Source organism: Oenanthe melanoleuca, chromosome 1 (assembly GCF_029582105.1).
Source record: "Oenanthe melanoleuca isolate GR-GAL-2019-014 chromosome 1, OMel1.0, whole genome shotgun sequence".
Lineage (NCBI taxonomy): Eukaryota > Metazoa > Chordata > Aves > Passeriformes > Muscicapidae > Oenanthe > Oenanthe melanoleuca.
This window is the reverse complement of record NC_079333.1, coordinates 26,343,379-26,359,476: the sequence shown is the minus strand read 5'-3', so window position 1 is coordinate 26,359,476 and position 16,098 is coordinate 26,343,379. Positions and strand designations below refer to the sequence as shown.

The following is a 16,098-nucleotide window of genomic DNA, read 5'->3' as shown; positions in this document are numbered from 1 at the left end:
CTCTAGACAAAACAGGCCCAGCTCCCGCAGCTCCCTCGTAAGAGAGATGTTTTGGTTCCCTCAGCATCTCTGTGGCCTACCACGGGCCCTCTCCCGTAGCTGCTTGTCCCAGGGGCGTTCCCGCACCCACACGCGCGCTCCGCAGGCAGGCCCCGCTCCCGGCCCCGCCCCCGCCCCGCCCCCGGGCCCCGCCCGCGCCCCGCGCGCGTGCGCCGCCCGCCGCCGCCGCGCAGGCGCCGTGGGGGTGGGCAGAGGGTCCGGAGCGGGACCCGCGCGGCGGCCGCTCCCGGCGTCGTTGGCAGCGGGGCCCCGGCGCGGCCAGGGGGATGCGCCTCCGCCCGGCCCGGACGAGGGGACGCGGGTGGAGCGACGCTGCGCGCCAGGCCGGGCCCCCGGCTCCCCGCTGCTGCTCGTCCCGCAGCCCCGCGGCCGCAGAGCTCGGGGAGCGCCGCTGACCCGAGTCGCTCGCTCGGGCCCGGCTGGCCCCGCGGCGAGGGAGGGAAGGAGGAGGGTGAGAAGGGCGCGCGCAGGTAGCGGGGCGACCGCGCCCCGGCCCGAGCCCCCGTGGGGGCGGGGGCCGTCGGGGCGGCCCGGCCTCCCCCCCTGCCCTCCCTTCCCCCGGCGCCCCCGGGGAGGATGGTGATGGTGCAGCCGCCCGCAGCCCCCGAGCCGGGCCGGGGCCGCCCTCCCCAGGGGCTGAGGGGATGAGCCGTGCCCCGCCGGGGGGTCCCTAGCGGAAGGATGACCACTCCCGCCCTGCTGCCGCTCTCCGGGCGGAGGCTGCCTCCGCTGAACCTGGGGGCCTCCGCCTTCCCGCACCACAGGGCTACCTTGAGACTCTCCGAAAAATTTATCCTGCTCCTTATTCTTAGTGCCTTCATCACCCTGTGCTTCGGGGCGTTCTTCTTCCTCCCCGACTCCTCGAAGCACAAGCGCTTTGACCTGGGCTTGGAGGATGTGCTCATTCCCCACGTGGACACCAGCAAAGGCGGCAAGAACCTCGGCGGCTTCCTTATCCACGGGCAAGGGCACGACGAGCACCGACACAGGTGGGTGCCTCGCTCGCCGGGAAGGGAGCGGGACTGGGTGACAGGGAGATCCCTTAAAATAGTCCTTCCCGTACTGCTGTCCCTCCTCTCACCGACATCCTCTTGTCTCCCCTGCGTGTAGCAACTTCGGAGCGCTAGCCTTGTGTCCTCCATATGTAGATGTGGCTCCATGTTGCCTTCCCCAGTGTGAATTTAGCATTCTGGCGAGCGGGAGCTGGGAAGGGCAAATACGGGGTGTCCTCCAGCGACTGATATATTTCCTTACCGCAGCCAAGTCCATGCATCAGCCATGGAAAGAAGTTATGGTATTTGTAGAGATGGTATAAGTGACTGAAAAACTGCCGCATCTCGTCTACAACTATTATGTGCTTACTCAAAACAGCTGCTTGTTGCTGAATAGTGCACAAGAACTTTGATCTGAAAAAGACTTCATGCTGTGATCCAGAGGCTGTCAGCCTGTGACGTGCAGGGCACAGAACTAGTGCAGATGGCACAATTGCCTTTTTCTGGCCCTTAAAATCACTTGCTCTAATGTTAATCCAGTCGATTGAAGATGCCGGTGGCTGAGTTTCCTTAATTGTATTTGCCAGTGTAAAGAAATCGCAGATAAAATAAGAGTATCAAGGGTAGATATACTGTATCAACAGCTTTTTGGGGCCACCTAAAGCTTTGTGTGATGCAAGCCTCCAGGACTGGATCATGTGAAGTTAAGCATTCAAAACGGAGGTAAAAAAACCTTAAATGATGATTATACAGTATATATGCTTCTAACATACTTCAGTTGCCTAAATCCTACCCTGTTGCCTGGATCTTAATGAGGCTGACAGATCTCTCTTCACTGTCAAAGATGTGTTAAAATATGATGATGGGTGATAAAATACCTGCTTTTTCATACTCAAATTAGTAATACAGGGGATTTTAAAAAAAGGTTACTTGTACTGATAGTGTTCCTTTGAAAACAGCTTTAAATATATCTTACTGGCATAAGAATTATTTAAAGGTTATTTGTATTACATTAAAAGGAGAGGGTTTAATTTACTTCTTTTTATTAATCTGTTATGAGTTATAAAGAATATGTGAATACTATGGTATTTTTCCTTAAGGCATCTTTGCTGTTGGATGTTTTGGGGCACTTAACATGAGCCTGTCCTCCCTATCTGAAAGGGCACAAGTATTTAATATTTAACAAGGACTTATTTTGTCTATGATGTTAATTGCTGGTGTGGTTAAACGCTGCATTAAACATAGCTTTAGACGGTCTCTAATACGCCTTTGAAGTTCTTGTCTTTCATTGTGTGGTGGTTTTTTTTGGGGTTTTTTTTTGGGTTTTTTTTTTTTTTTTTTTTTTGGTGTGTGTGATCTTATTTCTTAGCTTCCCCAGTCCCTGTGGCACATGCAAAATCAGTTTCTAAAATATAGGACAGACGAAACAAAAAGAAGAGTTCAGAAATGTTCAGAACTACAGCTGTGGCTGTTGTACCTTGTGTTGCCCAGTAGATGGGCTGTAGAAAAAAGAGTCTGTTGATAGTGATAGTTCATATGAATCCTTTCCATGTTCTCTCTTTTAGTTACTGAGGCCACAGCTTTAAGAATTAAGTACATACTGTTTTGTGTGTTACGTGTAGATAAGCAATAGCTTATAACCGCCAGAGCTAAATGCATTTTGGTTGTTTGGGATCTGTTCTTGAACAAAGTGGTTATCATGACATCAGTTAACTGTCCTATGGTTCCTGTATTGCTGTGACTGTCTGTACCTCCCACCTGCCCTCCATCCAAAATTTCCCTATCATGTTCATTTTTTGAGTTCTTATTTCAGCAAGAGTAGTTATTATTCCTGTTGTTTTAGCTTTGCAAACCAGGCATATCTTAACTACTTAAAAAGCCTGCCTCCTTAATCCAGTTTTAGGACCCTTGTGTAAATGTCACAAAATAGGCCTTGTGAAGCCAGGTTATGTGCTTTACTTTTGAAGCAACTTCTTTGGCTGATTATCACAGTTTTATCAATGGGCTGTTTGCCATCATCTTGGGACTGATGTGGTTGTTTACCATAATGGAAAACACGGAACAGAAAACACATTTTCATGTTGGAGTTCTTGCTCCTGGATTGCAGAGTCATTGACAGATGGTATTTTGAGAAAGTGTAGGATCTTCAGTGGTGAGCTCTAGATTACTTATTGTCTCAGTTTGGGATGGAAAAATTTGTTTTGCTTACTATCAAGGAGCAAAGTCAAACATCAGCTACTTTGTAAGTGGTGTTTTTTGGGTGAGGCAGAGGAGCTAGGGTACAAAAGGCCAAAAGAAATTAACCTAATTCTAATGTGAAGGAGGATGCAGTCTGAGATGTGAAGTGTGAGGATGGATTGACAAGCTGTATATCCAGAAATCAAGGGGCTTCAGAACTAATTGGATCAAAGGTCATTCATATGAAGTATACACTTGATTATGAAATGACAGATATTTTGATTTAATCACTAAAAAGGAAAGTGTTTCTTCTGTAACTGCTGGTATTAATGTCTATCAAATGATAAAACATGCATCTTATTATACTGCTCCCTTGGTATATAGCCTATAATATTTTAATGCTCATTTTGCCTTGCTCAAATCTTTAGTTTTGTAGGCTACTGGAAAATATTTGTATTTCTATCTTCTAGAAAAATGCAGCATTGATGTAGGTAGAAAATCTTTGTAACAACCATGCTTTAGTGTTGGGTGTGTTAACAATGGTTCCCACTGGACTTTCTCTGTATTCCTTGCATTGCTTTCCCACCTCTTCCCCTGGGCACCCTTGACATTCTTGAGTGCTTTTATTTTTATTATTACAGTGGTTACCCCTTGCTGACGTTAACTTTACATCTTCCATTAAATTGTTTTCTTTACTGCTTCTGTCCCTCTTTTAATTTCCCCTTCCAGGCAGAAAAATGGGGGGGGGGGCTGAGGGGGGAGGGGACTTCCTGATAGTCTTAAATATTTATTCAAGAATTACAGTGTTCTTGCATATCTCCAGAGAAAAGCATATTTCTTCTAAGAAGATGGTTAAAATCTGGAGTAAAACTGCAATTTGTGTTTGGGAGATAGATGGACTGTATTGCGAGGTAAAACTCACTTTCAATTTTTCATTTCATCTGTAAGCTCCTCCTGCAGGATGGTGCATGGGGAATGAGTGAGTAATGTTGGGAAGGTGTACCACAAATTTTTGCCTTTGAGGGGAGGGAGAGGGGAAAGGATTAGTCCAGGACTTAGGAAGATAATGTGCATACATACAGTTTTTAAAAATCACTTTCATTTCCTGAAGATAAATTTCTTTCCATTTCAAATAGGATATTGCAGAGATTCTGGAATGAGATCTGCATGGTTTTGAAGATGCATCTTGCCAAACAAACTTGTGTAGCACCCAAAATTTGTTACATGATTTTAGGTAACTGTAATTTTTCCCAAACTTCTACATCTCTTGCCACACAAAGATACTTAAAGTATTTCTTACTACCCAGTTACTTTCCAAGTATCTGTGATATTTTATTTTTCAGTATGAGATCTAAAAGATAAGTCTGGAAGTAAACCAAAACATTCTTATAGCTTCTTTGCACCTGATGCAAATGAGTAAGAATGCAAATGCCCTGTAATCTCCTTGATTTCTCAGATTTTTTAAAACTAAGATTATCTGCAATATGAAAATTGAGAAGACTTGTTTCTTTAATGATGTGTCAAGCAGCTGCTCTCTGTATTACTTGACAAAAGCTAAGGCCATTTCTGTGGTGAAAGTACATTAATCTTAGAGGTAACGAATAATGTAATTTTATGAGCTCACAGCTACTTTGTAGCAGCACTTGGACTTCTGAATTTGTGAAGATGTATCTTCAGCTGCTGAATTCCTATGTATCACTTCAAGTCAAAATTTCTCTGTGTTTAAAAGAAAAACAACTCATCAACCCTCAAGTCATCAGGTTGACAGCAGCTGCTGCTGCTGCTAATACAAGTACCCACCTCAATGGCCTTGGCCTCTATGTGGCAGTGGGTATAGATCAGTTTAAATAATGCTTTTGACTGTTTCTGGAGTGCTGAGGAATACTGACTGCAGTGTTATGCAAAGATGGAAGCTCCGCATTCTGATATGATGAGTCTGGGTCAGCAGCTGGATGACAATAGTCTAAAATCTGCTATTGCTCAGTATGTGGTTGTCTTTTTTGGTAGTAGCAGCAGCTGTCTCTACTCCTAGAAGGTGAAAGTAACAAAAAATTGTTCTGAGGTGCTTTTGGTCTTAATTTCTTCTTCTAATTTTATTTTTTTTAAAGAAACATAAGAAGCTTAATATACTTCTTTTAAATCTCTTTATTTTCTCTCATCTATATGACTTAATTAGCTATAGTAAAAGTGGGCAGAGGAGATAATATAGCTTCTATTACTCAGTGGGATCAGTGTCTTCTGTCATCCTCTGCCATGTCATCAAGTATGAAAGTGCATAAAACTCTTTGCTCTTCCTTTCCAACTTTACTTGAGGCACAGTTTGTTAATGAAATTAAGAGTATTTGCTATTATAATTCTGGGAACCTGTTTTTTTCCCCTGAAAAATCAGGAGCCACTCTTGTGTCTGCACTCCAGCTCCTTCTCTATTCAATTTTTCAGTGCATGAGATTGAGCCTGTCTTCAGAGCAGACTCCCCAGTCTCTTTCAAATATGGGCACTGATTTTAAGCTGAGATGCTTGATCTAGAAGTAAAGATTTTCTGAAGTGCCACGTTCAGGAAATGCAAGTCCTCATGGTGACGCCTCTGGAGCCAGTGAGGGCAGGATAGCGTGTTCCAAGTCAGGCTTCAGAAACATCTCGTATGTCTAGGGTAAAGTTGAAGTGTAACTGCTTGGTGTCAGTCTTCAACTGCTGAAACTTTTGCAAGTGCACTGACCCTTTTTATTTGAAGACTTTTCTCAGCTAGTGTTTTTAGTAGCCACATGTTATTCTTGTCTCTGGAGCCTGTATTGAGAAGAGACTTGAGAGATGATGCTGTACTTGAAGAATTGTGGGAGTTTGACTTCTAGAGTGCCCACGCTGTAACCTTAAACTTGATTGGAATTTTTCCTGAAGTTGCACTGGACAGTGGGAAAAGTGCCCTATTGGATTTTTTCTAAGGTTCTGCTGAAATTAGAGCTTTATGTTGTAGGCTGGAAAATGCTTTCAACTTTAAAATGCAAATTCTAGACCATCTGTTTAGATGTCCTCTCTCCTCTCCCCCCATCTGCTGAGCAGCCTGCATCATATGTAGAGTGCTGCTTTCTTCATGTTCTCTTGCTGTAATATCCAGCTAGTCAAAGAATTTCCTGTGTTATGAAAGAGAGGAGTTGGGTGCTGGTGTTCTCCAGGTCTTACCCTTTCCAGTAAAAAAAGAAAAAAAAAAAAAAGCTTGAACTTGTTGGTTTTCTGCATGATCTACACTTTGTCTACATGCTGGAAAACAATCAGGCGTGGGAAAACTGCAGAGCTTGGTGGCTGGATTTAGGCCAGCTAGTAGGTGGGAGGCAGTTGCAATTTGGTTCATTTGGATTTTTGTAGATTAAAATCTCAGAAGAACTTTAGCATAAATGTGGGTTGCTTGATGATGGTAGCAGTACAGGCTATAGTAAGCATTATGGCTAGTTGTGGGCATACTGCACTACAAGAGTGCCCCCATCTTCTTTCTGATCCTTTCAGTTTCCTGTAGTAAATACAAACATCTTGATCCTTCTGGGCTAGTTCTGAGTTACGGGTTTTTTCTTCCTTACAACAAATACCAAACTTGTAATTAGTTTTACATACACATGCGGTATGTGTACATGTTTTCATAACAATTGAACTGAGGCTGAATATGGGCAAATCGGAGAAATGTTGTAATGCCTTGCTACTTATGTCCATCCCTAAGAAGCCTGTAAAATTCTAAACATGGTTGGTGCTTTTATTCCACCATCCTTCACATTTAATTATTGCAGCTCTTGATGTTGAGAAAAGTCTGGTCTCACAGGTAGGCAGCTGTTTCTCACAGTCGTTATTCAGGCTAACAGAGTAGGAACTTTGGGACTCCTGTTTGGGTATAGCTTGTGGGATTTGTTTTTTTCCTTCATTTTCAGAAGCAGGCTCAAGTGAATGCTGTCATCTGTCTTAATTCAGTAACTAGATTCTCACTTTTTTACTGACATTTAGAGTTCTGTTTCAAGTAAACTGTAGAGAGAGAGGTGTTCAGCAGACCAATAAGCTAATAAGGGGCAAGAAAGGGAAAAAATAAATGCCTTTTTCCCACCCACCTCAAACCTTGAAATAGAAAATCTGAGTGCTCCAAATGTCCCATATGCCTGTAACTGTTTTATTTAGAGTGAATACATGTATTCATTGGGGTGGGGAGACATTGGGGAAAGTTTTGGTGACTAAGTTCTTGTCATATATTTGTTCATAAAATCTGTAGGCTTTTGATTCCTTTTGTCTTTGTTGTCTAATCTAGTGCCCTGTATAGAGTAAATTATGTAACTTCATCCATTCACTCAAGGATGTGGAGGTTCTGTATTATTTTTGAGCTCTACAAATACTGAATGATAAACAGTAAGTGAGAACTTTCCCTGGTAGCTTCTATTCTTGTTTTCTTGTTTTACCTAACCAGGTACACTGGCATAAACTTCTAAAATTTAAAAAGAAAGAAAAAAAAAAAAAGCTGAGAAGATAGGTTAATAAGTTACCTGTAATATTCCTTTGTTATCTAGAGACTGCTTTTGAAAAGTCTTTTTGACCTTGTGTCCTAAGCCAACAAAGTTTATGTGGACATGCTGTGGACAAATTGTAGCTCTCACTGATCCTTCACTGTTCTCTATTCCCTCCTTTTCCACGGTCAATCAGTAGCAAAGCATGACCTGCTAGAATAAGCACATTTCTGTATCTTGTGCGTGTCCTGGTGTTGAGGGAAAACCTTAACTGGGAGCAGTGCTGAAGGAAGGATCACAGAGCCCAAGAGTAGTTTGTGATACTTCTGCAGCTGCTAGTCAGTCTGTACAAGTGTGATTTTGAGCCAGCCACAGCATGAGTCTTCTGTTCTTCACTGATTGTTAGAGAAGGGTGGTTAGAAATGAATGCTGTGGTAAGGAAAACCTGAATTTTGTGGGATAGCAGTAGCAATGGAGTGTGTTTACTGAAGTAGTAGAAAACATTGGGACAGAAAGTTAAAGGCTATTCATGTTTGAAACACAGGGCTGGTTCTCAGAGGATTTATTTGCCCAAACATTGAGTCATATTTGCCATTCTGTCTTGCCCCCTTTGTTCTTTTAAATATTCTTATGATGCACACCTATGAACTGGATTACCTTGCATATTGTATTCAGCATCAGTTTCATTAATGTTTGATGTGCTGTCTTACTTGTTAGTTGACTCAACCCACCAGAGAAGTTTGGAAGTTCTTCCCCAGCTCCAGTAGTGCTGCCATTGCAGGTTCCAATGGCCAGCTAGCTATTTTCTGTGATTCTATTTGAGAGAGCAAGTTTGAGGTTTTCACTTGGCTTAACATTATGTAATCTGATCAGCATGGCATGAGCAAAATTACAGTTAGTGCATGTTATGAAAGTATTATCTTGCTATATAAAGCTCTAAGAGTTCCTCAGTGAAATTACTTTGTCTGTTAATACCAGCATGCAGAACTGTCAATTTTCATAGAATCCTAGAAGGGTTTGGGTTAGAAGGTGTCTGAAAGAACATCAGTTATTAACTCCCCTGCCAAAAGCAGGGACACATTCCACTAGACCAGGTTGCTCAAAGTCCCATACAGCCTGGCCCTGAGCACTTCCAGGGATGGCTTATCCACAGGTTTTCTGGACAAGTCATTCCAGTGCCTTGTCACCCTCAGTAAAGAATTGATTTCTAACATCTAATCTAAACCTTTTTCAGCTTAAGGCCATTCTGCCTTGTTCTATCACTACACAACCTTGTAAAAAGTCCCTCTCCAGCTTTTTTGTAGGATTTGTTTTGGTACTAGAAGGCTGGTAGGTCTCCATGGAGCTCTCTCCAGGCTGAATCAACCCCAACTCTCTCAGCCTGTCTTCATAAAGAGGTGTTCCAGCTTTTTCTGTATGCTAGTACCCAGCTGGAAGTCTTTTGCATTTCAGCTGAGTTTTAGCACTGTTTGCAGGCCAGCAAGGCATTTGAAGCTTGCACGGACTAGCTGCATAACTATTTTCTCAGTAATTTGTTATCATATCTCTCTGTGACCTGCTGGCATGTTTTAAGACTGAAGTGTACTTCAGGCCACTTAAGAGCAGGTAACCATCAGTGGTAAATCAAACTAATCCAATTTACTTTTTATCATATCAACCTGAATGTACTCACAAAGGGTGAGAAAAACATAGCATTTGTGGGAGCAGTATATCCCTTAAATCCTTCAGTGGGAATGGGAAGATCACATCTTCTTGCTCTGACTGTCCTGCTGGATAAACAAACCTGTGGTCAGTATACTGGTTCTATTCCTGGTTTAGGTTTGTTGACTAGTAAGAATAGCTTACAGCCATGTGCTGTTTCCTCAGCAGGTTTTTCTGGGTATGTTGCTATCTTTATCAATGTATTGCATTTTGAGGGCTATTTGCTCTTTTCCCAATGCATGTTAGAGGATCTGCTTTTGCTCCAAAATACTTGCATCCTTTCTGCAGTATGTTTAGAGAGTCATAATCCAGCGGTGACTTTCTGGACCACAAACTTTTTTTTGTTTGTTTTTATTACTTTTATGAAATAAAATTTGCTCTACACTTTAAAAACAAAACTTGAAAAAAGACCTGCCACTGTCTTGGCTTGTTTGAGATGGCAGTAGTGGGAAAATGCTTACAGAAGAGGGAAGTTATTTTCCTGGTTAAGATACAGTATTTCTCCTCCCTCTTTTTTTTTTTTTTTTTTTTTTTTTTTTTTTTTTTTTTTTTTTTTCCCCCTCACAGAAATTATTTTGTCTTGGAAAAATGATAGCATGTGACTAGCTTGATTCAGAACCGTGTTTCTAGTGAACTTTTAAATCTCTTAATCAGTTTTACTTGGAAACACTGATGACTATTTAATTCTAAACTTAATAATTGCAGATGATGCAAGCATGTATCTGTTTTTCCAGTACTGTAATAACACATCCTTAGTTTCCTAAAGGCATCTGTTCTGTTGTCACTGACTTCTATTTCAGTGGAAAGTGTTCTCCAAGTGATTAAGTAACATATGTACTGAATTCTGCTTTGCAATGTACAGTGTTCTGGAGAAGCAAATATTGCAGAGATGTAAGAGGCTCTTTGCATCACGGAGTTCTGATGTTATAAGAAGTATAGTAGAAATTAATATTTCTAATTTGTGAATAATTCCACCTTCTGCAGACTGTGGAATCCATGACAATTAGAATATTAATGGGTCTGTAGTACAGTCATTTTCCAATCAATAGAAAAATCAGAACAAATGTGAAGTAATGCAAGCAATTAATAAAAACTTTAACATCAGTTTTATCACTGTCCTGCACTTTATTTTAGCTGGTTGTAACTGGGAAGTGTTTTGATTTAGATAGTTAAAAACAGTCAAGCCTGATCTGCTAATTGTTGCACTTGTTAAATTGCTCCAGATCCATGGAGTGAAAAGTTCAAAGAGTTTCACCATTGCACTTGTTTTTACCTGAAACTAGTTACTTTTTCAAATCCCAGATGCTGGAAGGGAACTTAACTGCTCTTCAATAGCTGTCACACTGATAACTAAGAATTTTTAAAGTTTTGTATCATGGCTGGGATCTTTGTCATTTTGAGGGTCTGATACCTGTGATACCAAGGTATCTGTGTATGTGATATCAATAAACTACCTAGTGAGGTGGATAATCAGTTGTCACTGCTATCATTGAAGTACTTGAATGTGAAACTTCAAAGCCAGTGGCTAAGGAGATGACTGATACTGTACTGGCAGTTTTTGTTAATAGCTTCTGTATGAACTTGGTTTAGAATTTTCTTGAAGTGATATTGATGAACTTGACAATTGGAAATAATTCAGAGTTCTGTTGGTAACTGAAGAAAGCTCTTTGGTGAAAACGACCAAAATCCACTCAAATTCCTACCCAAAGCCAAGCAATAAACCCTGCCATCACTCCATCATTCTTGATATTTCTTAATGTGAAAAAAATTCAGGTTCTCTTCCACCAGTGTTTTTTTTTTTTTGTTGTTGTCGTTCTTTCTGTCTGGCTTTTACTTAGCCCCATGTTGGCATTGCAGTGTTTGACAGCTCCTTACTGGCCAGAGTAGGCAATGGAAACAGTTTATTGACTCTCTAAGCCAAATGCCTGATGGTGACTTTGTTCTTGTGTGTGTTGGTGAAACAATGGAATTTTTATGATTGTGTTATAAACACTCCATGTGAACCCCAGGCCCTTGGTTTGGTCTGGGTTTTTTACATCTGTGGTCTTTTGGTATGTTTGTTTTGATTTCCATAAATTACTTGAGCACTAATTTTATTCAGATGGATTTGCTATTGCAGTTATGCATCGTCGTTTGCTTGACACACTGTCTCCCCTCTTCAGACATAATTTTCTCAAAATAGTATCTGGCCATCATGCTCCAGTGGGACTGGTTCATCCAGTCTACTGCTATTACAAAGAAAAATGAGGCTTGACATATTCGTGTCAATTTGGCAAGATGCCTGAATCATTAAGGTCAATGAAATATGTGACATTTCTAGTGGTAATGTCACCTACAGGAACACTTGCAGGAAAAACTTGAGGCAGCGCAAAGAAAATGCCACCCTTACTTGGTCTGGGAGGTTCAGATACTGACACAAGCCACCTGATCAACAGCACCTATCACAAGATTGTGGTTTAGTCCATTAAGATATTTAATTTTGTTAAATTTTTTTCCATCTCTAGAATTTGGTGGTGGTGATCCCGGGAAAATTTAAAGTACCTTTTGAGTTTAAAAGGAGACAAAAAAATCCAAGGAAACATCTATGGAGCTTCCTTTCATACAGTAGCAAGTAAACCAACTAGCCCAACCTCCAAAGCAGTGTGTAACTTTTGAGTCAGTTATAATTATTTGCTGTTCTTTGGTTCTCTAGCAATTTTTTTTTGAACATTCATGGATTCATTGTGTAGAATTTCTAGAAAAAAAGCAAGCTTTGTAATATGCTGTAGTGTTTTAGTAACTAGAAAATATATGGAAGCATAAAAAATTTTCAGTATTCCTTAAATATGATACTTAACAAATTCATTTTTCTATATCTGAATTCTTTTAAGAAGAAAAATCCTGGATCCTGTACAGACTGTAAGTAGAGTTCTTCCCAGCTGTCTTGAAAAAATTGCCTTAAACTCCATCAGCCATAACCTTGCTCTTTCCAGCTTTAAAGTGTATTCAGTAATGCTTAAAATAGGATGTCTTTTGAGATGTGGAAACTCTTATGTTTACATCAAACTGTTCAAACACATTTGTGGCAGATGGCTTTTGTTTTTGTATTTTATTTTCAGTTTCTGCTCTACCTTTCCTTTTTATAGAATTGTTCACTTCTTTTTAGCAATTTGACCCTACTGCTTTCAGTTCAGTGCACAACAGTTGAAATAAAACAGGGCAGTGAAGTGGCAAGGGCTATGCAAGGGCTTGCTGGTCCATAACTTCTAAAACAGCAGCATCATCTTCTATGCTCTCTAGAGATGGAAAAGCTGGGGAGGGAGAAGAGGATAGGAAGAGTTGGATTGAAGTGTAACCCAGAAATTTTTCTTGTATTCCTTGTATAACCCTGTATTCCTTTTATATAATACTTATGTACCAGTGTTCTGGGGCAACTTTATGATGCTGAATTGTATCCCCATTTGTCTGTTTAGCCCAGAAATAAATTTTGTACCTTTAAAACTAGATCTGAGAGTGAAGCAGGGGAGAAGGAGAAGCGGTGGAATGTCTGAGTCGGCTGTATTCAAAAAACATATAAATAAGAGTTTCAGCTTTCCTGCTCCTGGACTGTGTTGTCTGCAGCACAGTGGGTGAGAGCTCTCCTTTGCTTTCAGTAAGTTTTTTTTTGCTAGCTGAGGCAGAGAAGTTCCCTGGACTGTGGCTTTTCTTTTCAATGGAACTGATCAGCCTTGCTCTGGACTGAAAAATCCAGAAAAACACCAGGAGCTCACACCTGTGGGCCACTGGGGCCCAGGACATGGCATTTTCCAGCAGGAGAGACTGAAAGACTGAGCAAGCTGAGGTACACCCCATGAAAAGGACTTTCTGCTTTTGTAATGTCTTCAGAACAGTGTGAGATTCCATTGTTTAATATTATTAATTTTTTCACATTTGTGGGTACTTCACTTGTTAAATAAACAGGTTTTTTCCAGTTTTCTCGAAGGAGATTTTAGTCTCCTGAACTGTGTGGGGGAGTGGCCACTTGAATTTGCTTTTTAGAGGGACCTCTTTGGAGATTTCCTCCCTAAATTTTCCCTAAACCAGGACAACCATGCTGATTTTCACATCACAGCCTTTGCCCCAACCTTTTTCCTGCAAAGTCTAGGTGTGGTCCTGAAAGGTGTTATGGTGATGGATGAGTAGTACTGCCTTTTCTTTTTAACCTGTTGATAATGGCTGAACTTTGACCTTTGAGAAGAAGGAATAAGTAAAAGCCTCGATAAAACTAAAGAAATCCTCAAGAAAGGAAGTTACATTAGGCTTTGACAGCATCTTAAATACCATGTTTTGTGTTATTTATTTTGCCCCATCTTTGTTTCTGGAATCCAAAGTGGTAATGACTGATGGTGACACAATATTTATAGGAGAGGGAATAAAACTTCCATTTCCTAGTCTGAGTGCTTAATTTTGCACTATCTTTACTTTAGGGTTAGAAAGAACTTCAGCTAATATTATCTCTCATGCAGGACATTGGCTGCAAGGATATGACGTTTTGCCAGACCACTAGTCTTGAGAAATAGCATCTGTCTTTAAAATTGCAATGGGTGAGTGTTTGGCATCTTCTACCATGCAGAGAGGCTCTTCAAGCAGGACATACACTGCAATTATTTACTGGCTCATGCAGAGAGCCTAGCCAGTTAGGCAATTTTCTGTGGCTTAATGTGCTTACCAGCTCAAGGAGTCCCTGCTGGCCTGGAAGGTATAAGGTAGGAAAATATCAGCCTTCTTTGATCTTGGAGTGAGTTGATTCTTGATCTTGCCAAGTCAACATATTCTAGCTCTGCTTTTTTTCTCAGCTTTTATGCCTCTTTGAGTCAATATTTTTCTCTTGAATTTAGTGTCTCATCAATAACACTATTTTTCTTACCTTTTGTGGAGACCCAGAAAGGTGTTCCCTTTTGTGGTTTACAGCAATGAGAAGATCCCCTTACAAGGTATCAGTTTATTTTTGGAGGAGCTCACACTGGATCTTTAGGTTGTCAAAGAGTAGGATTCTTGGTTTGGTGATCTTGGGACTGTGTGCTTGTTTACTCTGGACCAGTGTATTTGAAACTATAAGATCTGAACTCAAAATAAACATGAGTTTGTTGCCTACAGCCAGTGAAGTGAAGGAAAGGGTTGTGGGTCTTTTTTTTCATTTCCAAAACTTTCATTAGTCAAATCTACAGTGTTATTCTGCTTTAGTCATCTCTTTCTTAATTTTGTGCTGTTATAGTGTAGATGTATTTGTTAATAAAATGAACTCTTTTTCATGAAAGAGATAAGCACATTGCCCTAATAATTTTAAGTAATGAAACAGATTTTAATTTAATCTTCAAGGAATCAGACATGTGACTACGACTATTCGTGAGCTGCATTTTGTTGTTGGGAATTCAGGAAGTTGTATGTGGTGGTGGTAAAGAAGGAAGAAATTAGACTTTACGTGTTGGATGCATATTTTATTGTGCAAATGAACAGAGGAAGACAATGCTGTGTACTATATACTGTTTCTAAAGCTTTCTGAAAAACCTGAGATTCTATTGATGAAGACAATTCAAAGATCAAATTGCTGAAACATTTTATACCCCCAGCTCTCTCATTGTTTTAGATTCATGTTTTGGGCTGTGGTACTTCTGTATGTTTTTTGTTTTGGTCATGTCAAGAGTAGTTTGTGTCCATTTCATCTGCTGCTGCATACATCTAAAGCCTGTATATGCAGCTTGTAAAACATATTAGTATTAAAGTAATTCACTGATACTGGAAATAGCACTGATAGCTTTAAATCAGTATTTCATTGCGTTAGCTTAATCTGTTAATATTATGATAGGCTTGTGAAAAGCACACGTGGTAGTTCTAAACATACGTACTGCTGGAACATTGCTCTTTTGCTATGTTTTGTTCCACTTCTTGAGTCCTGACAATATTTTGATTGCAGATATATGGGAACAAAGATTTGCTCAGCAGTTCCTGAAGAATGCCAAGTCATCTTGGGCTGAATTATTTGTAATGTGTTAAGAATAGTTTACACATTGTAGTTTCTTCTCTTGTACTTTTTCTTTTTGCATTCTGTTATGTTTACTGTCATGATGCTGATATCCTTACCTTGTTTATGGGTCAGTGATTCTTTAAACTACATCCTGGATTTTGGTAGCTGAGATGGCTGTCAGCAGTGTTGTTTACTCAATTGGGAAGACATTCAGTTGTGAAGGTGTCTTTTGCAGAATGGAGCTTATCATTCATATTTTGTGCACTTTGCTCATGGAATGAGCAAATTGCTGTTTTATTAGCAGTGGGGATTATTGTTGTGGAAACTTATTAAAAGCACCTGGAAGGCTAAATAATTTGTCATATAGTTGTCTCTTATCCTCTGCTTTACTGACAAGATTAAAGAACTTGGGGAGTAATGAGATAGAGTTTTGCTCTGTGGTAACATTGCGGATTAGACCGTACATCATGATTTCCAGGTATTTTGTTGCTCTATCTTTAGTTACAGTTTTGGCTGATTTGCTAAGTGGAGAGGTATAAAGCTTTGGTCTTCTTCTGATTAGTCCCAGTGGTGCTGAGTGGGAGAAGAACTTACTTTCTGTTTTAATTAATGCAGCGTTACTGTTAAGTATAGCCACACTGCAGTCTGTGTCATTTTATATGAAAACCTTTTGAATCACAGCATATGTGCTATATGTATGTATGTGTGTGTA

General features: G+C 40.6%; 1 protein-coding gene across 1 annotated transcript in view; it reads left to right on the top strand.

Annotated features, from left to right (window-relative positions):
• The first annotated feature begins 229 nt into the window (after positions 1-229).
• Positions 230-16,098, top strand: part of MAN1A2 (mannosidase alpha class 1A member 2) — a 135,275-nt gene continuing 119,406 nt past the window's right edge. The window contains exon 1 of the mRNA XM_056514231.1: positions 230-1,049. Coding sequence (XP_056370206.1) covers positions 742-1,049 — 308 coding nt within the window. The 5' untranslated portion in view covers positions 230-741. The remainder of the gene's footprint in view (positions 1,050-16,098) is intronic.